The sequence below is a fragment of the Dermochelys coriacea genome, chromosome 7 (genome assembly GCF_009764565.3).
Source record: "Dermochelys coriacea isolate rDerCor1 chromosome 7, rDerCor1.pri.v4, whole genome shotgun sequence".
NCBI classification, from domain to species: Eukaryota; Metazoa; Chordata; order Testudines; family Dermochelyidae; genus Dermochelys; species Dermochelys coriacea.
Window position 1 is genome coordinate 20,529,801 of NC_050074.1, and position 22,897 is coordinate 20,552,697.

Genomic DNA, 22,897 nt, shown 5'->3' on the forward strand with positions numbered 1-22,897 from the left:
TGTGGACCCCTCACGCAAAAGGAAACTATTCTGTGTATTTAAAGGTGTCCTGAAAGTGGGAAAGAAGGACTCCCCTCCTTCCCCCACTATGGGACTCCTGAAGTAGTAGTTAACTCCTGGCCCACCGGCCATCTGTGGCCCACGAACCTCCCCAATGTGGCCTGTGGGGCTCCAGCAGTTTTGGGGCCAGGTCTCTCCCTTGACTCTACCTGCTGCCCCAGGCGTTCCCCCCCAGGGACCCCGGCAGTGCAGCGGAGCTGAGCAGCATCTGCCTGCTCGCTCCAGTGGCTGCCGGCCCCTCCCTGCAGCCCCGGGGTGGGGTGGGGTGGGGCTGTGCCTCCACACGCTGCCCCCACCCCAAGCGCCTCTATGGCCAATGCGAAGCTGCAGGGGCGGTGCCTGGAGGCAGCAGTGCGCAGAGGCCCCCCGGCCCACCCCGCCTTGGATCCCCAGGTCAGTGCTGCACCCGCGACCCCCTCCCAGAGCCTGCACCCTCTCCCCCTTCCCACACACCTCCAGCCCCCAAACTCCTTCCCAGAGCCTGCACTCAGCACCCAACCTCCCTCCCAGAGCCTTAGTCAGGTGGGGGGTGGAGTTTTTTGGGGAGTGGAGTTTTGGTAGGTGGGTTCTGGGCGGCATGAGTGACATTATTAGCCTGCTGGGAGGATTTGAGGCCTGGCACTGGCCCTAAGGAAAATTTGAGTTTGAGACACCTGTACTACTTCATGATGGAGAGCGGTTTTGAAAAAGTTTGGATGGAGGAAGGGTTGTTTCCAAAAAAAAAAAAAAAAAAAAAAAAATTCTGCTTGGTTTTTAGCACAAAGTTAAGGTCTTGTCTCTGGTGAACAAGTGCAAGAGTTCTCAACCTTTTTCCTTCTGAGGCCCCTCCTTGCAACTTGCTGTAAACACTTTATGGCCCACCTGTGCCACAATAACTGGTTTTCTGCATATAAAAGCCAGGGCCAGCGTTAGAAAGCAGGGAATTGCCCTGTGTCAAGTTTCATTCCCCACTCTGAACTCTAGGGTACAGATGTGGGGACCTGCATGAAAGACCCCCCTAAGCTTATTCTTACCAGCTTAGGTTAAATGCTGCCACCACCAAAGTGTTACACAAAGAACAGGGGAAGTGCCCACTTGGAAACATCTCTCTTCTTCCCCCTTCCCCCCCCCCAGATATCCCCCCAAGCACTACACCCTCTTTCCTGGGAAAGGCTTGATAAAAATTCTCACCAATTTGCATAGGTGAACACAGACCCAAACCCTTGGATCTTAAAAACATTTAAAAAAGCAATCAGGTTCTTAAAAGAAGAATTTTAATTAAAGAAAAAGTAAAAGAATCACCACTGTAAAATCAGGATGGTAAATACCTTACAGGGTAATCAGATTCAAAACATAGAGAATCCCTCTAGGCAAAACCTTAACTTACAAAAAGACACAAAAACGGGAATATACATTCCATTCAGCACAGCTATTTTATCAGCCATTTAAAGAAACAGAATCTAACGCATATCTAGCTAGATTGCTTACTAACTCTTTACAGGAGTTCTGACCTGCATTCCTGCTCTGGTCCCGGCAAAAGCATCACACAGACGGAGAGAAGCCTTTGTTCCCCCCCCCCCCCTCAGCTTTGAAAGTATCTTGTCTCCTCATTGGTCATTTTGGTCAGGTGCCAGCGAGGTTATCTTAGCTTCTTAACCTTTACAGATGAAAGGGTTTTTCCTCTGGCCAGGATGGATTTAAAGGTGTTTACCCTTCCCTTTATATTTATGACACCCTGCTATAGGGCTCCCATGAAGCTAAATTGCTCAGGCTTTGGCTTCAGCCCTGGGTGATGGGGCTCAGGGCTGTGGGCTTCAGCCCCATGTGGTGTGGTTTCAGCTTTCCTCCCTGGGCCACAGCGAGTCTAATACTGGCCCTGCTTGGCAGCCCCCCTGAAACCTGCTCAGCCCCTCCCCCTAGTTGAGAACCGCTGAATTAGTCAAATAGTAACATGGCAAGATCTTAGACTGAAAACCAAGCAATTTGGCAGGGAAGGTATAGTTAGTTGGACACTTCGTGGGGAAGGGGTGTATGTTTTATTTGTTAATATCTGTTTAACATTAATGACAAATTAACAAAGCCATCCCGTCTCCAAAATGTTAAAGTAGGCCTACTCTTTCAGTCCGGGTGGGAGGGCTCATAATAAACGTGATCTGACACACATAGCAGGTCCTCTAGCAGAACCAGCCATTCCTGTTTTTTCTTAAGTTAAAAGAACCAAAACAAGCAGGAAAAAAACACAACCTGTTTTTGGAAAAAAAAACGTTAAAGGAGGGAAAACTTCATTAGAAGAGCAAAATAGATAACCAGCTCAATTTTAATAAAATACTCTGCAGTCACCTTTTTAAGTAATTCTTCTCTTTTAATATTCATTGAGTGGAAATTAATGACTGTTCGTTTGTTTTTAGAAACTGTGTATTGTGCATTCCCCAGGTACCCTGGTTTCATAGATGACGTTTGTCAGTTAGTTTGGACTCCAAACCAATAATAGATGACCAGCAATGCATTTCTGGATGGCTATAACTCTTAGCAGTGTCTGGTGTTATAAGGCTGACAGCAGAGTGACTGCAAATACTCAAAAAGATGACGTCTTCTGTAACTTCCCTTTATCCATAAATTGCTTTCCATAAAAGCATAAAGATAAGGGTGATATTAAACCTGTGTGTTTACAGCCTGGTTCAGCACCCGTTGATTTCAGTGGGCTTTTGATCAGGTCCTTGAAGTCTGATCAAAATCCTATTGAAGCCAATGGGCATTAAATCCAACCCTTACTAGTTAGACATTGAGCCAAAGTCTGGACTCTGTGCAGACCCAGAGTAAATGGGCTCTGTGCACACAAGTACAGAGCGTACTGAATTTCCCCTCCACTTTTCCCTGAACAGCAGAAATGATTTGTGTTGAATGGTTATTGAGTTGCTAGTCCTATACTTTTGTTCCACTGGCTTTATACGCTTGTGGAAAGCAAGCGGTAGAGAATAATTGCCCTTCTGATTTCTCAACAATGTCATATCCATCAGAATCCCACTTCTTTTGATAGGAACCCTCGTTATGGACTATTGTGCTAAGTACTACTGCAATACAAATAATTTCCAAAATCATTATATCAGTCATGATTTCAAACGGCTGCTTAAAATGGTATTGAATGAAATGTGCCTTTTTAAAAGCCAACTTTTATTTCTTTAAAAAGGAACAAATACAAAAAGCAGGTATGTAGTGTTTTAGTTGAACAATAGCTATTGTCTTTTATAGACCTCCTTGCTGTGAATAAAGCAGCAAGTGGTTATGAAATTGACATACCTTACTAAGGCTGATAAGAGAATGGATAAAGACATGAGAAGAAAGAAGGGGGAAAACTGAATGTATGCTGTGTGTATTGGGGAAAGGGAACTAATAAGAAACAACCTGCTTCTGGAGTGCACTGGGACACTCAAACTATATCTCTGTGGCTCAGGTGCCGAAAGAAGCGATTGCACAAATAGATGGTGTAGATGCCTTTAAAATCTCTGATTGTTGCCATAGGTATTTGCAGTAACTAGGACATTTTCCTATACTCATAATAGGAATTGGCATCATACAGCAGGCATTACAGTTGCAAATTTGAGACTTCAGTGGTCATCTGCGATGGGGTTACTTACTGAGCAACAAAAATAAGTGCTTTACAGACAAGTAAGATGGCTCTCTTTCTCCTCCCTCACCCCCCGACCCCGAGAGCTTAAAACCTAAATGGACTAAGGATAGGTGATGGGATGCAAGAAAAGTGGATGTTTGAGAAGTGATAATTGGAAGAGGTTTTGTTGGTCATATAGCATGGTTTTTATTTATTAAGAGAGTGAGAGGACGCTCGGGTGGTGGGTGGCTGTGTAGCTGGGATGCAGTGAAGGAGGAAAGGGAAAGAGTGGCGCTACAATCTAGCGAACAGCCTGGCTGTGTGCTGAACAATTACTTTTGTGAGGTGGGGAGGAGAAACCCCTTTCAGATGGCTCCAAGAATGCTCTGGAAGATCCTGTCAGAATCCCTAGTTAAAGTCCCACCACCAAATTGAAGAAAAGATTTGAGGGGAGAGGGGGATAGAGAGAGAGATTTGATTTTTAATTTTTTTCTCTGCCTCTGGAGTCTCCCTCCCCTCTGATAACTGCTGGATCATTGCTGCCAGAGATTACTCATCCCTAAGCCACAAAAATGCTTATGAAGAGTAAACGGACTCTGAAATTCACCAAATGTCAGGCTTTATCAAGACATTTTCCCAGGAGAAGGTAGCCCTGGAGTTTTCCATGAGGGACAGACCGACACCCCACCACCACCATCCCACTGCAAATTCTAGAAACTGAACACTCTGCTGGTATATTCATATCTTTGGTCTATTTCTCAGGAACCAAGTAGAAGTTTTGCACTCAGTAGATGGTATTGCATCCTTCCTTGGTTATGCTGTCATGAGAAAATATTTTTGTGCAGCTTTTTGTTTTGTTTGTTAGTTTTTAACAGGGAAGCCAAAAGAGAAAAGATCCTGTGCCTCCCCACCTAGTCCCTCATCTCTCTTCTCTTTTTATCTCCTGAATACCTGGCACATGAGGGTTTATCACAGGCTAAGTGGGAAAGTTTAAGCCCATGTTTAAAATATTGCCATTGAATCGGTCAGTAAATATAATGTTCATTTAACATAGAAATAACTTTGAAATTGCTCAGGCTGAAATGCACAGTTGCTAGGATGGCAATTTTAAGAATAACTCGAATGCAAAAGAGGGAAAAAAGAACACTTTCAAAGCTGCATTCAGGTCTGAGCAGCTCCCAACGGGAGAATCATGCTGATAAACACCTGCCCACAGATTTGAAAGCGTAGGCGCTTCCTGGATATAAATGTATGTGAGTTTTGTGAAGTTTACCTGTGTGGAGGTTGAGATAGCCCTGTGCAGTTCTAAATGCTTCCAGCCAGTTTCCTAGAGAATAAAAATGCAGAACACATTTTTAACCATTTTTTTTCTGGCACAATGAGCAAAATATTGAGAATAATAAAAAGAGAGTGTGCTGCAATAGCCCAAAGTAAAAGTGAATCTTCCATTTAAAACCTCAACAGGAGCCTGGAATAAGAATTCTATATATTCATTGCTATAGACTTGTGCTTTTTTTTTTTAAATGTACAACAAAAACATCAACTTGGGTTTGACTTTGTAATTGACCAGGCAAAGGTGCTAGACTCACTATAGCAAAACCAGGAATTTAGAGAGGAATTTAGGTGCTGAGTACTGGGGAAAGCTTCCTGACAGTAAAAATCTGCTCAGCTGTAGTGAGGGGTCTGATCCAAAGCTGACTGAAGTCCATAAGAAAACTCCCCTGATGCAGACTTTTTTTTTTAAAGTATATGTGCTGCAGTCTTCCTTCTGATTGCTGTGTAGACATACCCTGAGAGTCCACTGCCAAACAGTCTGAGATCTGTAAGAATTGTGTGAGAACATGCATATTTGGGTGTTCTTTGATATCTTTTTGTAGAGAAGATACATTTGGGTGGGGAGCGAGGGAATGTTTCAATAAAAAATAACCCTTTGCAAAAGAGATCCACAGTCTCATTTTGAATAATTTCATTTTCCACACTCTGAACAAGATTTTTGTGATGTGGTTTATTTTTGTTTTTCATGGAAAATGCTATTTTGAGACCAGCTGTTTGTTTGTTTGTTTGTTTGTTTTGTTTTGTTTGTTGGATGCTTTGTCTCAAATTTTTTAGCAGATCAAACACCTGCTATTTGGGCACAGGTCCATTTTGGATTGAGAACAGTTTCTTGAGGGAAGTTGTGGAAGTTCCATTATTTAGGACATGATTCAAATCTAGAAGGCACAAACTAATTGAAAATATACATCAGGGAACAATTCTATATTAGCAGGGCAATGGACTGGGGTGGTCTCGAGTGTTTTCCATCCATCTAACATACATATAACCCCTACTACCATGTACTTCTCCTCACAATGGCATTCTTCCCTACAAGGCACATGTTACAGATGGGGAACTGAGGCACAGAATGACTAATTGACTTGCCTAAGGTCGCATGGGAAGCCTGTGGCAAAGTAGAGAACTGAATCTTGGTCTCCTGCGTCTGAGGCCAGCAACCTCATCAATGGATCACCCATTCGGTACACTATTTAACCATTATGATTGGTGTGTGGCATAATTCATCTTCTTTGCTAACCTGGGTGTAAAGCTTGTGTGTTTGTGTGATCAAAATGATTCCCCAGCCTGTAATCTTTGAGGGAGTTCAGATCTGAACTAGGCAGCTATCACTGCAACAATCCATTGGATTTGAAAAAGACTGGCAAGGAGACCTTTATAATGCAGATCCATTTTCCCCTCGTGTACTAAGTTGAGTGGATTGATATCCCCCCTTACTTTGGATTTTCATTCTCATCCCCTACTGCCGACACCCCAAGATATTGCAAACCAAAAGATCCTCAGCTAGGAAGGCTGAAGAAACAGAGAGGGGAGACACTGGCTATTTGGAGAGCAGGTAGCAGTAAATTTTTAATGCATATTTGACATGGCCAGCACATAGGTAACTAACGGTGTTTGTACAGTAAGCAAGTCAGTTCTGACTCTGTAGTTCTGTGCCCTTTAGCAGCAGATGAGAGGTATGTTCTGGGCACCTGCAAGTCCTCCTTTGCAACATCCTAGCAACATTTAGGCCTGGACCCATGTACAGGAGTTGATGGCAATAAGTTCTGAATATGAAAAGGAGAAGCACAGTGGTGCTTCACAGTCATGGACCCTGGTTTCCTGGCTAATAAATTCTGTATTACTATGCAAAACAGCAGAATCTCCCTTATCAGGGAATGGAAAAGACTCCAGTAAAGAACAAGAAGACAGTGAACAATTTAACTGCATATCTCTCTGACTCATTGCTGCATCAGACTGCCATTCATAGCTGCTCTCAGCAGGGTTCTTTTAAAAATAAGCAGCTTTCCAACAAGGATTTTAGACATACCTGCTCACAGATACTCAGTGTGATGTGCCATTTGTTCTTTCAGTTATAGTCCTTCCTAAATAAACTCTTGCTGTCTGAACAGGTGATTGTCTATTGACATAATGCTGTGTTAAGGCCAAGTTGTGCCCATATATTAGAGACACAAAATGAGTGAGGAATATCTTTTACAAGACCAAATTATGTTGGTGGAGAGAGAGGGAGAAGCTTTCAAACTTACACTGAGCTCTTCTTCAGACCTTGAAAGCTTGTCTCTCCACCAACAGAAAGTGGTCCAATAAAAGATATTGCTTCACCTCCCCTGTCTCTCACAGTAGTTTTTAGAAGCAGGTTGGTTTCTGTTGCCATAGAAAAAAGTGAGGCGATAGAGATGTAGGAACACCTGCCATAATTCTTGGGTACTCCGTCCCATCAAACATGGGGATGGGTGGGCCTGCCTTCTGTGGGTGGTGGATGGGTATTGACTTACTGAACTTACTATCTATCTGCTTATATTTGAGTGACACCGTTTTTTGAATGATGTTTTGTCTTGACCTCTGCATCCTACCTTCTACTGATAGATAGGATCCTAACAAATTCACGGCCCATTTTGGTGAAGTTCATGGACAGAGGATTTTAAAAATTGTAAATTTCATGATTTCAGATATTTAAATCTAAAATTTCATGGTGGCGTAATTGTAGGGGTCCTGACCCAAAAAAGTTGTCGGGGGGGTTACGGAACTGCAACCCTTACTTCTGCGCTGCTGGCTGGGAGCCCAGCTCTGAAGACGGAGCTGGGCTCCCACCCAGAAGCACAGAAGTAGGGATGGCATGGTATGGTATTGCCATCCTTACTTCTGCGCAGCTGCTGGCAGGGTGCTGCTTTCAGAGCTGGACACTCAGCCAACAGCTGCTGCTCTCCAGCTGTCCAACTCTGAGGGCAGTGCAAGAAGTAAAGGTGGCAATACCGCAACCTCCCTAAAATAACTTTGTGACCCCTCTGCAACTCCCTTTTGGGTAAGGACCCCCAATTTGAAAAAACCCATGAAATCTGGTCATGTATGTCCTTTTACCCTATACTATATAGATTTCATGTGGGGAGACCAGATTTTACAGTCTGTGACATGTTTTTCATGGCTGTGAATTTTGTAGGGCCCTACTGATAAACTAAAACTCTGGCCTTGGATTTCCATGTTTGCATACCTTTGTCTTAGGCCTAAAATGTGTAATCCAAATTCTCAAGGATGAAGAGTGGGTTAGACTGCCAGCAACAAGGAAATTACTTTACTTTCCAGTATCCACTGTGTGGGTGCCAGGAGGTACCTTGTGATCTGGCACCCAACTGCTTTTACTGGTTGTGGGGCTTCTGTTGTTACAACTTGGCATGAGTTTAACGATCATTAAAGCCAACAGCCTGGCAGCTCTGGAGACCGAAGTCCAAGGAATAGAAAACAGTACAGCATGCTGCCCCATGTTTCCTGGATGATGTGCCCCAGCTGTGAACTGAAGGGAACCCCTCTAGTGGGATGAGATTGCTCTGTCTCTATGGCTCAGTCATCCTTGGACTGTCTGCCATTGACAGGAGCCAGTCAGTCACAACTGTGATGGAGCTCGGAGAGGAGGGAGTGGGGTTAGCAGGAATATTTAATAGTAACTAATATTCATTAGTAACTTGGATCAAGATTACTAGTTTCTTTCACATAGACTACCAAACAGCTGTATCATAGGAACCTCTTTTGGTCCCTACTAATCTGGGCAAGATTTTAACTAGTGACTTAAGCCTGAATTCAGGAAGGTACTTAAGCAGGTGCCCAACATTCAGTGTGAGCAGTCCCATTAAATGTAATAGAACTCTCATGCTGAAAGTCGGGCACCTGCTCGTATACCTTGCCGAATTGCAGCCTTAAGGTGTGAAAGGCTTCTTAGCCTGTAACCAATCCCTGAGCGATCTCCTCCCTCTCTTTGAGCTGTCACATTAATAAATGCATTGCAGGTCTTCGATCTCAAGGCAACTCCGCTTGTGAAGGCTACTTGATTGATTGCAGCAACACAGACATTCAGAATTTTCAGTAGATGTTCAATCTTTGAATTTCCATTGAAAACCTATAGATGTTTACTCAGGTTTCCTTGCAGCTCTGTGGAGTGTTACCATGGCATCTCATTCTTCAGTTACCCTGTGATAGATTTCCTGGTATCCTGAGACTTTGCACTCAGTGGTCATATTTCCACTGATCTCACAAAGTGAAATAGACCTCATCTGGTGATATGTCATGAGAGCTTTTATAGCCGGGACAAGTTTAAAGGGATACTGTCGAGATTTTTGTGTGTTTTTTCTACCATGAAAAAATACATAATTAGAAAGACCTCTGTGTCCTGATGCTTTGTTTTTTTCCTTAAAAATAAACATAAATGAGCTTAATTTTAGGATTCTCAGACCTTGCTCAAATTCCCAATATGCACAGTCTGGCTAGGCAGCACCTGTCTGTGAGATATCTGCATGTGGAAAATTTAGCATCATTCTTCCACCCCACCTCTCCCTCTATGATGCCATCACAAGGAGCAGATTCCAGGGACTATGGAGAGAAACCTGCTGGGAAGAGAGAAGCACCACTGTTCTAAGGAGAAACAGGGTGGCACTTTGGTCTTGTCCATATAAGCACAACCATGACCTCCATTCTTGTCTCATCTATGTATGATGATTCTTGAGCTGTGCCCTGCTGCAACTTTTCTGCTGACGTGTTTGTGCATCCACACCTGCCATGCTGCTTAACTATGTTTGCACCTGTGCATTCTGGGAAAACTTCAGTAGCTATCCCACACTGCCTCAGCGTGGGATAGTGCCCAGAGGAGATGCTTGGAGAGTGCCTGCAGTAGCATGTGCAGCTGCTGTGATATCCTAGGCACAGACCTGGGAGATAGGAGCACGAGCCAATCTGGCTAGATAGATGTGGTCTAAATTGGTGTGCTGAGACCAGGAAGACACCATTTGCCAGCCTAGCAGGACAAAATGCTCTATCTAAGTGCTAGTGAGCATGTGATGTCTGGGCATACACCATGCTGAGTCAACTATACCATTAACTGTCTACCCACTGGGGTAAGCACTGTAGCCTTCCCAGGGCCTTAGAATTGACTCCTGACTTTGGTGCTTCTGCTTCCTGAGGACCCTGCTCCTGTCTCCTTTCTCATCTCCCTAGTGGTAACTTCCATGTGGTTTTGTCACCGTTCTTGTTTACGTACTCCTACCACCTGGTGCTGCTTACTGCATGTGCGCTCCTGTTATTAAAAACATAGCCACGCTGCAGCAGAACACCAGTGCCATGCCATGCCCCGGAGAGAAGGTGTGGGAGGTTGTCCTGGGTTAATATTGGAACTGAAATTTGGAAAAGGCATCTAAGAATTGAGTAGAACCCTTTTAATTGGCACAGATCCTAGTAGAAAAACATGAGACAGCAGCACTGCACATGATTTTATCACCAGTCTTGTGATACCTGTTGGTTTTTAAAACCCCAGCCCTTGAATTCATGTGACAAGTTGAGAATCTCAACTTTTCTTTTTTTGATGAGTTTCTAGTTTCTTGGTTGTGAAAAGCTTGAAGACGTGAACCCCAAAGGCTCCAACAGCAGAAAGGAATATATTGGGTTCTTTTTATTGGCTAATATCCACACCTCGTTGTAAGTCCGTTTCGTTATTTGGGTGGGGGAGGAAGCGGGGATTCATGAATTTTGAACACTTGGGGTTGGCAATACCATGTATGCCAATGAATTGTTTGTCGTGCTTCCTGAAACCTCTTAGGAATATGTTTTGTGTAAGAGAAAAGCGATAAGAAGAGTGGAGATTCCTAAGCACAGAACATTAAAACTTTAACAACTCTGTTAATGCCAGTTTGAGTGGCAGAGCAGGAAATCAGCTGAAAATGAACAAAGGGCTGCTCAGTGGAGAATCTAATGCAAGCAAAAGCCAATTCACACTTCGACAGGCCTCCTGTGGCAGCTTCCTTGACTGCGCAAACATTTTAGCCAGATAATGAGCAAAAACAAACATTTTAGCATAATAAACTCTTTTGGAGGAAAGAACACCTGAGGGAGGCGAATCTTGGTGCTAACTGTTTGCCAGCTGATCTGGCTGTCGATGAAATACCAGAGGATTTTGTTGACAGGCATCCTTTTTGCATGTCTAATCATGAACACTGAATGGAACTTCATTACTTGTCCTAGCTGCTTCGCTGTTGACGATGGCTCCCATTAACATGAGGGAAATTTAGCTACTTTGGGTTGCTTCCTAAAATGGAAAGCCTATTTGTTTGCCAACAGCTATAGCACTTTTGGGATGGGGGAGGATAGCAGCTACGGACATGAGACTTCACATTTAGTGTTTATTTGGGCTACTGCAGGGAAATTAAGCATAGAAGCACTCTGGTGGTTAACTAGTCTGGGGTGGTGTGTTTATATGAAGCAGATGGTTGGCTGCTGTACTTTGCCATCAGATTATTGAGCTGGCTTCAGATCCTCTTCTGTGGTTTCCCAGTAATGTTGGCTTTGCATTTGCTATGTAGCATTTTGCCTCAAGGGTAGCACCTTGTGTGTCTCTGTCAGGGTAGTTTACACTATCCTTCATGTTAACTTCCCCCTGCCCCTTGGCAAGTTCATAATGCAAATGGCTTGGTGTCATTCTGGATTAATTGGTGGCCTCAGACCCAAAGATGCCATTTCCTAATGGGGTGATCTTGATCTCTTGTGCTCCAAGCATGGCAGAGCTCTGTGCTGCTAACTGTTCTGACAACAGTTGCTGAAGCAGAAATCCTGTTTGAAACTTAGCTGATGGCTTGCTTACTGTATGATTGAGGATATGGTGATCAAGGGAAATGCTCCAAGTCCTGCACATTGTCATCATGACAGTGTTTTATTCAGAAGGCTGGGTGTTCACATGATCAGAGTAGCATTCTCTTGCTTTTGGATTCATCTAATTTTGCCTATTTTGGACTCAATTGTATGAGCCTCGGCATCAGTCCTTTGCGCTCTGTATGGCTTAGTCAGCAGTGCTAGAAGTGGTGGCTTAAAGAAAGGAGGTGGCCCTGTGTTGCTATTCCAGAAATCTTTCTTCAGTTTCGAGGCCCACACTTTCCCTCCCCTGACCTCTAGGGTATGGAGAAGACCCGGAGTCTCATGTCAGTTTGTAGTGTGGAGCCCCTATTCTACATGGTGGCAGCAGTGCTGTGAAGACTGGCTTGCTCCCAGAGCTCTGATTAGTTAAAGGGTAGGCAAACAAGGGGAGGTGGCCTCTCCATCCCCATAGAGTCCCATTGGCTAGAGGGCTGGCAGGAGATCCCACTTCTACTTCCTGTTCCTCCCACTGGATGGTGGTGACGCTGTCTGAGAAGAGACTGCATGGGGCCCAGCAGCTGGTATCATCTGCTGCTGCAGGGACACAGCAGGCCTGGAGTTTGAGGTCAGGGCTGGGAGAAGTGTCTGGGGAGCAGCTGGGGTCCCTGGCAGCATGAGTTTGCACTGCATGCGAGGATCTGGCCCTGCCCAAAGGAAAGCGGTGCCTCAGTCAGTGACTGAGGGACCGAAGCTGGAGGGGCAGTTTGGACTATATGTTGATGCATTTTGAGCTTCGTTATGAAGCACTGAATTCTTTTATGCTCTCCTTAGCTGTCCCTTTCAGTGAGACTGCAAGGCATAGAGTGAAAGTTAGGGGCTCCCCTCTAAGGCAGGTGGTTCCTATCATAGTAATGACCTTCATGGCTGAGGTCACACAGTGTAAGGTCTCCTGATGCTTATGGCTTCCCCATCAAGGACCCATTAGTGGGGAGGAGAGGGCAAGAGAGTGACTTCCTTTTTTTTTTTTTTTAAAACCAGGTGCTGCAGCTAAACTGTCCTTAGTAAATTAAACCTATATCCAGAGTATTAAGCCTAGATATAACTATATCCAGAGTAAAGGAGACAAATACTCCTTTTCTTTTTGTGAATACAGACTAACACGGCTGCTACTCTGAAATATATCCAGAGTATTAAACCCTGCCCCCCACTTCTGCATCACCCACGGTATTGTTTTCATTATAAATGCAAATTAACTTTCATGCCTTCTTTGATCCTAGAATTGGGGCCAAGCTATACAAGCTCCTATCAGCAATCAGTGGCTTAGCCTGATGATTGCTTTAATTATCTGTACAAGTGCAGCCTGTTTCAATGCTGGTCTAGAGGTCTGGCGTTGGGCTGTCAGATCTTGGAAGGGAGATTTCACACAGTGTGATTTCATTCTGTAGAGACCTTACTTGCTCAACTCATTTTATTTATTTTTAAAGGAAGTGCCTTGCTCTCCATTTTAGAGATCATCGCTACATATTGTGCCAATGGTGAATGTGTAGATTGGCAAGGCAATTGGTTGCTGTCTGTCTAGCTCCAAAACTGCTTCTGGTGGGCTGGAAATTTTGAGTGCCTGTACTTGCTGGATTCCTGGCACTTAAAGACATGGTCAAGCAGGAAGTGCGTAGACCCTCATTCATAATAATAATAGGATGGTAGCAGAAGGAGCTAACCAAGCATTTTTATTTGCTCACGTCCGGCCAAAATCTGCCCTGATTTGTACCCAATAGAAGCCCACCGTTTTCAGCGAGTTACAAGCTTATTGGCTTTTGGTGGAGTTAAATGGAGTGTAAATTGCGTCCTTTACCTTAGTAGAGAGGCAAAACTCCTGTTGTCTGATCCATACATAAATTTACTGGGGGAGGGGGAGGGCAAATAGGAGACAGTGTTCTCCAGATTTTTATTTTAACTGAATTTTGTAATCTTTACAGCTATTGAAGATAAGAGTTTCAGGAAGGAATGCAGTGAATGGGAATCAGGTTTATCTGATCCTGCATTGCTTTTTTCAGAGTAGCAGCCGTGTTAGTCTGTATTCGCAAAAAGAAAAGGAGTACTTGTGGCACCTTAGAGACTAACAAATTTATTAGAGCATAAGCTTTCGTGAGCTACAGCTCACTTCATCGGATGCATTTGGTGGAAAAAACAGAGGAGAGATTTATATACACACACACACAGAGAACATGAAACAATGGGTTTATCATACACACTGTAAGGAGAGTGATCACTTAAGATAAGCCATCACCAGCAGCGGGGGGGGGGGGGGGGGAAGGAGGAAAACCTTTCATGGTGACAAGCAAGGTAGGCTAATTCCAGCAGTTAACAAGAATATCAGAGGAACAGTGGGGGTGGGGTGGGAGGGAGAAATACCATGGGGAAATAGTTTTACTTTGTGTAATGACTCATCCATTCCCAGTCTCTATTCAAGCCTAAGTTAATTGTATCCAGTTTGCAAATTAATTCCAATTCAGCAGTCTCTCGTTGGAGTCTGTTTTTGAAGCTTTTTTGTTGAAGTATAGCCACTCTCAGGTCTGTGATCGAGTGACCAGAGAGATTGAAGTGTTCTCCAACTGGTTTTTGAATGTTATAATTCTTGACGTCTGATTTGTGTCCATTCATTCTTTTATGTAGAGACTGTCCAGTTTGGCCAATGTACATGGCAGAGGGGCATTGCTGGCACATGATGGCATATATCACATTGGTAGATGCACAGGTGAACGAGCTTCTGATAGTGTCACCTACAAGATCTCTATCAGATCTCTATCATGCATTCCTACAACTACAATACCCACCTGCTGAAGTGAAGAAACAGATTGACAGAGCCAGAAGAGTACCCAGAAGTCACCTACTACAGGACAGGCCCAACAAAGAAAATAACAGAACGCCACTAGCCATCACCTTCAGCCCACAACTAAAACCTCTCCAACGCATCATCAAGGATCTACAACCTATCCTGAAGGACGAGCCATCACTCTCACAGATCTTGGGAGACAGGCCAGTCCTTGCTAACAGACAGCCCCCCAATCTGAAGCAAATACTCACCAGCAACCACACACCACACAACAGAACCACTAACCCAGGAACCTATCCTTGCAACAAAGCCCGTTGCCAACTCTGTCCACATATCTATTCAGGGGATACCATCATAGGGCCTAATCACATCAGCCACACTATCAGAGGCTCGTTCACCTGCGCATCTACCAATGTGATATATGCCATCATGTGCCAGCAATGCCCCTCTGCCATGTACATTGGCCAAACTGGACAGCCTCTACATAAAAGAATGAATGGACACAAATCAGACGTCAAGAATTATAACATTCAAAAACCAGTCGGAGAACACTTCAATCTCTCCGGTCACTCAATTACAGACCTGAGGGTGGCTATACTTCAACAAAAAAGCTTCAAAAACAGACTCCAAGGAGAGACTGCTGAATTGGAATTAATTTGCAAACTGGATACAATTAACTTAGGCTTGAATAGAGACTGGGAATGGATGAGTCATTACACAAAGTAAAACTATTTCCCCATGGTATTTCTCCCTCCCACCCCACCCCCCACTGTTCCTCTGATATTCTTGTTAACTGCTGGAATTAGCCTACCTGCTTGTCACCATGAAAGGTTTTCCTCCTTTTCCCCCCCCCTTCTGTTGGTGATGGCTTATCTTAAGTGATCACTCTCCTTACAGTGTGTATGATAAACCCATTGTTTCATGTTCTCTGTGTGTGTGTATATAAATCTCTCCTCTGTTTTTTCCACCAAATGCATCCGATGAAGTGAGCTGTAGCTCACGAAAGCTTATGCTCTAATAAATTTGTTAGTCTCTAAGGTGCCACAAGTACTCCTTTTCTTTTTGCATTGCTTTAGTATAGTCTCCCTAGTTTTCTAAACCAAGATTTACTGACAATGTATTTTGCAATGTTCAAAGTGCCCAGTTACTAAAGCACTTCATGTATATGTGGTAGTGGAATGAATAGGAGTGTTTATTCAGTTCAAACTAAACAAGAACCTTACAATTTTTAGCCTATACAGTTCTAAGCGATAGTTCAGCTTGAGTCTTTATCTAATCAGTTCTTCCATCCTAAATGATTGGAAACCCATCCACAGTGGATACTGCAGTGATTAGAAACTTAATAAATATCCATGTTGTAGAGAGAATTTATTTTTAAGTCTTTCTTTGTTGTAGATTATAGAAATCAGATAAAGGTACTGTGGAATACCAATCACGGCATTCGTAAGTTCCTTGAAATTTGCTTTGCTTTAACCTGTCCTGAAGACTTAATGATTGGCATATTTGGTTCAGTCGATTTAAAAACCTCTTCCTCCCCGCCCCCACTTTTTTTTTCAGTATCCTGATTTCTCCATGAATTAACTATATGCATCTTCCAGTAGAAATAGATAGATCATACTTAATACTTACACTTGGATTTAAATTGATGTCAGACAATTCTCTTTCTAATACATTTTCTTCTATTCCTGCATTTTTAAGCCCCCGCCTTTTTTTTTTAAGAGAAGGTGGTTTCTCTACTGTACAGTAGCTGAAGCTGTAGCAAGGAAATGTGACTTTGAAAGAATAGGATCTCTTAAGCATAGGCAATTGAATTCAAGTATGGTGATTTAGTGCCCTGTTAGTATCCTGATGTATTACTCCATTTCCAAAGACCATGCGTTTCTTCACAAGCATGATGACAGGCTTAAAACTTGAGACTGATGTTACAGCTTTTCCTCATCTCTGCTGTTCCACATGATTACAGGACTAAGGGAATTTGCTCTCTCCTAAAGGATTAGCTCCTAGAGTAATAAATCCGTGTGTGTTATCACCCCACTTGTCTCTTCTTTCCCTCCCTCCCCAAAAGGCTGTAGCACCAATTTAGATTGTGAAGTGGTCCTGTGGTTAATAACACGTTTTCTGACCTGAAGCCAGGACCTGGGATGAGACACTATCTATAGAAATGGTCACGGATTAACTTTTAAAAGTAGCTTTTCCTTTCAGTATAATCTTAGCTTCTGTTTGTTTTTTCTTCCCTGGAAGATGATGGCCCTTACTCGAAGGGGAGCAAAGACTCAGGTGGATTGGACACAGCCCTCGTCTCCAGAAGGCAAAGCATTCCAGGTAAATGAAAGAACTAGTATTTGTTCTTGCTCTCATCTAGCCATCATCCCCCATGGGCAGCATAGCAGTAACCGGAGCAATGGACTGCAGAAGGAGGAGGAATGGATGGTCTCATTGTGGGTGGAATGTAACAGGCACTAAACTGTGCAGATTTGTTCTGAGTTCTTACTACAATAGTGGTTAAAATGTGCCAAGCGCTATACAGGTGTAGAGAGACTATCCATGTCCTGAAGATCTTACAATTTAAAAGAAGTGGGGGGTAGGAGGTAGAGGGGAAGGCAGGAGGAAAGATGTGGTGAAGGTGATCGGCAAATGTCTTGCTAGTTGGATATTTTATTGGATTTGGTAGAAATAACTATGCACGTTTGCCTGTCTCCCCAGTAACTTTTGTTGTTCTGTTGGCTGCTGTTATCTGTTACTTGGTGACACTTCCTTGCCTATTTTATTTGGTAACTTTTTTACCCCTCGCCTATTAATTCAAGCTTATAAAACCTTCCTAGAAGATTAGGGTTGGAAGAGACCTCAGGAGGTCATCTAGTCCAACCCTCTTCTCAAAGCAGGACCAACACCAACTAAATCATCCCAGCCAGGGCTTTGTCAAGCCTGACCTTAAAAACCTCTAAGGAAGGAGATTCCACCACCTTCCTAGGTAACCCATTCCAGTGCTTCACCACTCTCCTAGTGAAAAAGTTTTTCCTAATTTCCAGTTTAAACCTCCCCCACTGCAACTTGAGACTATTATTCCTTGTTCTATCGTCTGGTACCACTGAGAACAGTCTAGATCCATCCTCTTTGGAACCCCCTTTCAGGTAGTTGAAAGCAGCTATCTAATCACCCCATCATTCTTCTCTTCTGCAGACTTTCCCCTTCCACTTGTCCTGATCAAAGAGCCTTAGTCTATCAGCTCCCCCATTGCTGCCCCATGAGAAGTACAGAGACCCTCCACTCTGCCATTCGCTCCAGAGGTTCTGGCTCAATGGACGAGTCTACAAGATAGTCTGGTGGTGTGATTGCAGCACGTGTAGATGAGCTCAAGCTAGCTCACTAAAAATAGCTTTGAAGCTACAGTGGCACAGGCCCATACAAGCCCACCCAGGGTCCTGGGTACACGCTCAGGCAGATGACCTGTGCTGCCAAGGCTTTACTGCTGTTTTTAAAGAGCTAGCTCAATCAAAGCTAGCTTGATTATCTCTACACAGATTCCAATCACACTTCCTAACAGCAATGTAGAGGTACGCAGTGAGAAGACAAAAACCAGCCAGTTGCTCAGTTGGTGCATGATGATTGGAACCTGGTGAAAGGAGTTTGTGATCTAAGCCTAGTTCTGAATGGGCAAGTATCTGCAGCACAATTGGCAGTCTGTCTGGGAGGTACAGCTTGAAGCTGCAGATATGAATAAACTTGGAACTCGAGAATCCGTTTTGCTCTAAAATTTGGCCCTGGTTGGGGCCTGTGGGCACTACAAGTGTACTGAAGCTGGCTGAAGACTGAAAACCTGAAACATTTAAAACTTCAAAGCTTTTTCTATTTCACAGGATGCCAAACACTCATTTTTGTATTTTTTGGGGACTTTGTTTACACTGTATTTTTAATCAGCACCATCATCAAAATGGTGCTTGATGTTTTCCATTTGCCAAACCCAGGTTTTTCATAGATTCATAGATACTAAGGTCAGAAGGGACCATTCTGATCATCTAGTCCGACCTCCTGCACAGCGCAGGCCACAGAATCTCACCCACCCACTCCTATGAAAAACCTCACCTATGTCTGAGCTATTGAAGTCCTTAAATCATGGTTTAAAGACTTCAAGGAGCAGAGAAGCCTCCCTCAAGTCAACCATGCCCCATGCTACAGAGGAAGGCGAAAAACCTCCAGGGCCTCTCCAGTCTGCCCTGGAGGAAAATTCCTTCCCGACCCCAAATATGGCGATCAGCTAAACCCTGAGCATATGGTCAAGATTGACCAGCCAGATACTACAGAAATTCTTTCCTGGGTAACTCAGATCCCATCCATCTAAATCCCCATCTCATGGGATTGTCCTATTTACCCTGAATATTTAAAGATCAATTACTACTCCAAATCCCATTATCACCATCATACCATCTCCTCCATAAACTTACCGGAGTAGAATCTTAAACAGATAGATCTTTTGCCCCCACTGCTTCCCTTGGAAGGCTATTCCAAAACTTCACTCCTCTGATGGTTAAAAACCTTCGTCTGATTTTAAGTCTAAACTTCTTGGTGGCCAGTTTATACCCATTTGTTCTTGTGTCCACATTGGTGCTGAGCTTAAATAATTCCACTCCCTCTCCTGTATTTATCCCTCTGATATATTTATAGAGAGCAATCATATCTCCCCTCAACCTTCTTTTAGTTAGGCTAAACAAGCCAAGCTCCTTAAGTCTCCTTTCATAAGACAAGTTTTCCATTCGTCGGATCATCCTAGTAGCCCTTCTCTGTACCTGCTCCAGTTTGAATTCATCCTTTTTAAACATGGGAGACCAGAACTTCACACAGTATTCTAGGTGAGGTCTCACCAGTGCCTTGTATAATGGTACTAAAACCTCCTTATCCCTACTGGAAATGCCTCTCCTGATGCATCCCAAAACGGCATTAGCTTTTTTCACAGCCATATCACATTGGCAGCTCATAGTCATCCTATGATCAACCAATAGTCCAACGTCCTTCTCCTCTTCCGTTACTTCTAATTGATGCGTCCCCAACTTGTAACTAAAATTCTTATTAATCCCTAAATGCATAACCTTACACTTCTCACTATTAAATTTCATCCTATTACTATTACTCCAGTTTACAAGGTCATCCAGATCCTCCTGTATAATATCCCGATCCTTCTCTGAATTGGCAATACCTCCCAGCTTTGTATCATCTGCAAACTTTATTAGCACACTCCCACTTTTTGTGCCAAGGTCAGTAAGAAAAAGATTAAATAAGATTGGTCCCAAAACTGATCCCTGAGGAACTCCACTGGTAACCTCCCTCCAGCCTGACAGTTCGCCTTTCAGTAGGACCTGTTGCAGTCTCCCCTTTAACCAATTCCTTATCCACCTTTTGATGTTCATATTGATCCCCATCTTCTCCAATTTAACTAATAATTCCCCATGTGGCACGGTATCAAATGCCTTACTGAAATGTAGGTAAATTAGATCCACTGCATTTCCTTTATCTAAAAAATCTGTTACTTTTTCAAAAAAGGAGATTGGTTGGTTTGGCACGATCTACCTTTTGTAAAACCATGTTGTATTTTGTCCCATTTACCATTGACTTCAATGTCCTTAACTAATATCTCCTTCAAAATTTTTTCCAGGACCTTGCATACTACAGATGTCAAACTAACTGGCCTGTAGTTACCCGGATCACTTTTTTTTCCTTTCTTAAAAATAGGAACTATATTAGCAATTCTCCAATCGTTCGGTACTACTCCTGAGTTTACAGATTCATTAAAAATTCTTGCTAATGGGCTTGCAATTTCAGGTGCCAATTCCTTTAATATTCTTGGATGAAGATTATCTGGGCCCCCCAATTTAGTCCCATTCAGCTGTTTGAGTTTTGCTTCTACCTCAGATATGGTAATATCTACCTCCATATCCTCATTCCCATTTGTCATGCTACCATTATCCCTAAGATCCTCTTTAGCCTTATTAAAGACTGAGGCAAAGTATTTGTTTTGATATTGGGCCATGCCTAGATTATCCTTAACCTCCACTCCATCCTCAGTGTTTAGCGGCCCCACTTCTTCTTTCTTAGTTTTCTTCTTATTTATATGGCTATAGAACCTTTTACTATTGGTTTTAATTCCCTTTGCAAGGTCCAACTCTACTCGACTTTTAGCCTGTCTCACTTTATCCCTACATGTTCTGACCTCAATTAGGTAGCTTTCCTTGCTGATCCCTCCCATCTTCCACTCCCTGTATGCTTTCTGCTTCTTCTTAATCACCTCTCTAAGATGCTTGGTCTACAACTCCTTCCTATGAATTTTTTCCCCTTTCTTGGGATACAGGCTTCTGATAGCTTCTGCAGCTTTGATTTAAAGTAATCCCAGGCCTCCTCTACCTTTAGATCCATAAGTTCTTCAGTCCATTTTTTCAGTAAATGGCTTACCAAATCCAGTAAACGAAAAACTTCTATAACAGTTTTTGTTTTGTTTTTAAAAAGGCTTTGGAAAAATTGCAAAAAATTAAACCTTTTCAAGAAAAAGCTGGTGCGGGGAGGGCAGTTCCTGTGAAATTCTTCATTTTTAAAAACTTTTTTTTTGTTTTGTCAATTTTTGACCAGGTTTAAAAATTTCATTGAGGCATCATGAGAGCAAACACAGTGCTAAACACTGGGTATAGACTGGGACTGAGATGTTTAGCAGCATGTTTGCTCTTCGTGATCCATCCTGGGTTCACACTGTAGTTAGTTATGACTGATGTCCTCTAGGGTTAACCCTGACCATGTGCAATGTTAAATATGATTATACCAACCTCTAAATGGTGTTTAACATTATGTTAGGTACTGTGACTCCTCAGTCACAGTCTAACATGATGTAATTTTCCAGTGCAGAAAAGCCGATAGGGGCCAAAGTAGTGTGGCAATGGAGACACTTTCACTGCTGTTACTGGTGGTAGGCCTCTTCTGTAGACCATTACAATGCTCTTGAAAAGTGTCAGATGGCCACGCTGGACAATGAACACACATTCTGACAAAGATTGGGGCTTTGTATCCTCATATTTATGTTGAAAGATGAAAGTAAGAAAAGTAGAGAGAGGATCTGTGGGATTTGTACTGAATGTGTTTTTTGAGGAGTGGGGGTGGGACAGATATTTGGCCCTGCTCCATTGCTTTTGCACCCCTTGGGAGTTCTCCGGTGGAAACAAGCTAGCGTAGCCACCTCTGTGCCTCCTGCTCTTGGCCTCCCTGGTGTAGTGTGTATTCCAGGGATGGGAGGGTTCATTCCCAGGGTGCGCTGTGTTCTTGTGATCCTGGGCTGGAGCAAGAGACTATTCTAACATGTCCTGGAGGTTGAATAAGTCCCTGACTGTAAGTGAAGGGTACAAAAAGGTGTTGGAAAGCTGTGTTGATGTAACTTATCCATGGCCTGGAGGGGGTCACTGTTGGGGATGAGAGGGTGGTTAATTCACAAAGCCTGGCCAGTCACTGGTCTCTCTTCTGAGACTGTCAACAAAGGTGGTGGTGCTGAATTATGATGGGAGGCCAGATTGGAACCCTAAATCATTTCAGATAGGCCACTGGTCAGGTGTTTCATAAAATGATTTTGGGGGTAGCTCTTGGATGTCTTGCCAATAATTAACTATCTGGCTTGTCTTGTCTTGGGTATCTTGGAAGACCTAGATCCCATTTAGTCAGCTCACTTAACGGACATTGTTTATCTTGAGAGATAGATAGATAGAAAAACAATTCTCCAATTTCATTCTAGGTGTTGAGTTTCAACTTGAACCCACAAGATGGATAATTGCACAATGGGATTTCTCATTTTTAACACTTGTCAAGGACCAAAATCAAGCCCCATTGAAGAGCTAATAATTACCCCTTGTGGCACCATCTGTGTTGATCAGTAGTCTCTTTAGTCAAAAGGAAATTTGCAAGATCATGCCAGATGGCATTCTGTTTAGAACAGCAGGGAACAGTGGGAAAGTTTCTGTCAGTTACTGAAATCCTGGATTGGTGAATTGAAAACTGTTACTGTACTTGGCAGTGGATCAAAACTGTTTGAGTTTAAAGACCAGGAGCATAATGGATATAACATTTGAGAATGGATCAACACTTGCCATGTTAAATGGGGGCACAGCAGAGATTGAATACCTTCCAAACGATGCTAGATCACAAAGAGGTTCCCCACTCATGTTAATCAAATGAACAGGCTCCTGGTGGCGGCAGAGGATCTGCTTTACAAAACAGCAACATGCAGAATGACTTAAAAG

At 43.2% G+C, this 22,897-nt stretch overlaps 1 protein-coding gene across 9 annotated transcripts in view; it reads left to right on the forward strand.

Moving 5' to 3' along the window:
- The window catches only part of GRIP2 (glutamate receptor interacting protein 2), a 490,758-nt gene that overhangs the window by 386,252 nt on the left and 81,609 nt on the right, over positions 1-22,897 (forward strand). For all 9 annotated transcript variants that reach the window (XM_043519666.1, XM_038410475.2, XM_038410476.2 and 6 more), the window contains exon 2: positions 16,875-16,955. In XM_043519666.1, the coding sequence (XP_043375601.1) occupies positions 16,875-16,955 (81 nt within the window). The remainder of the gene's footprint in view (positions 1-16,874; positions 16,956-22,897) is intronic.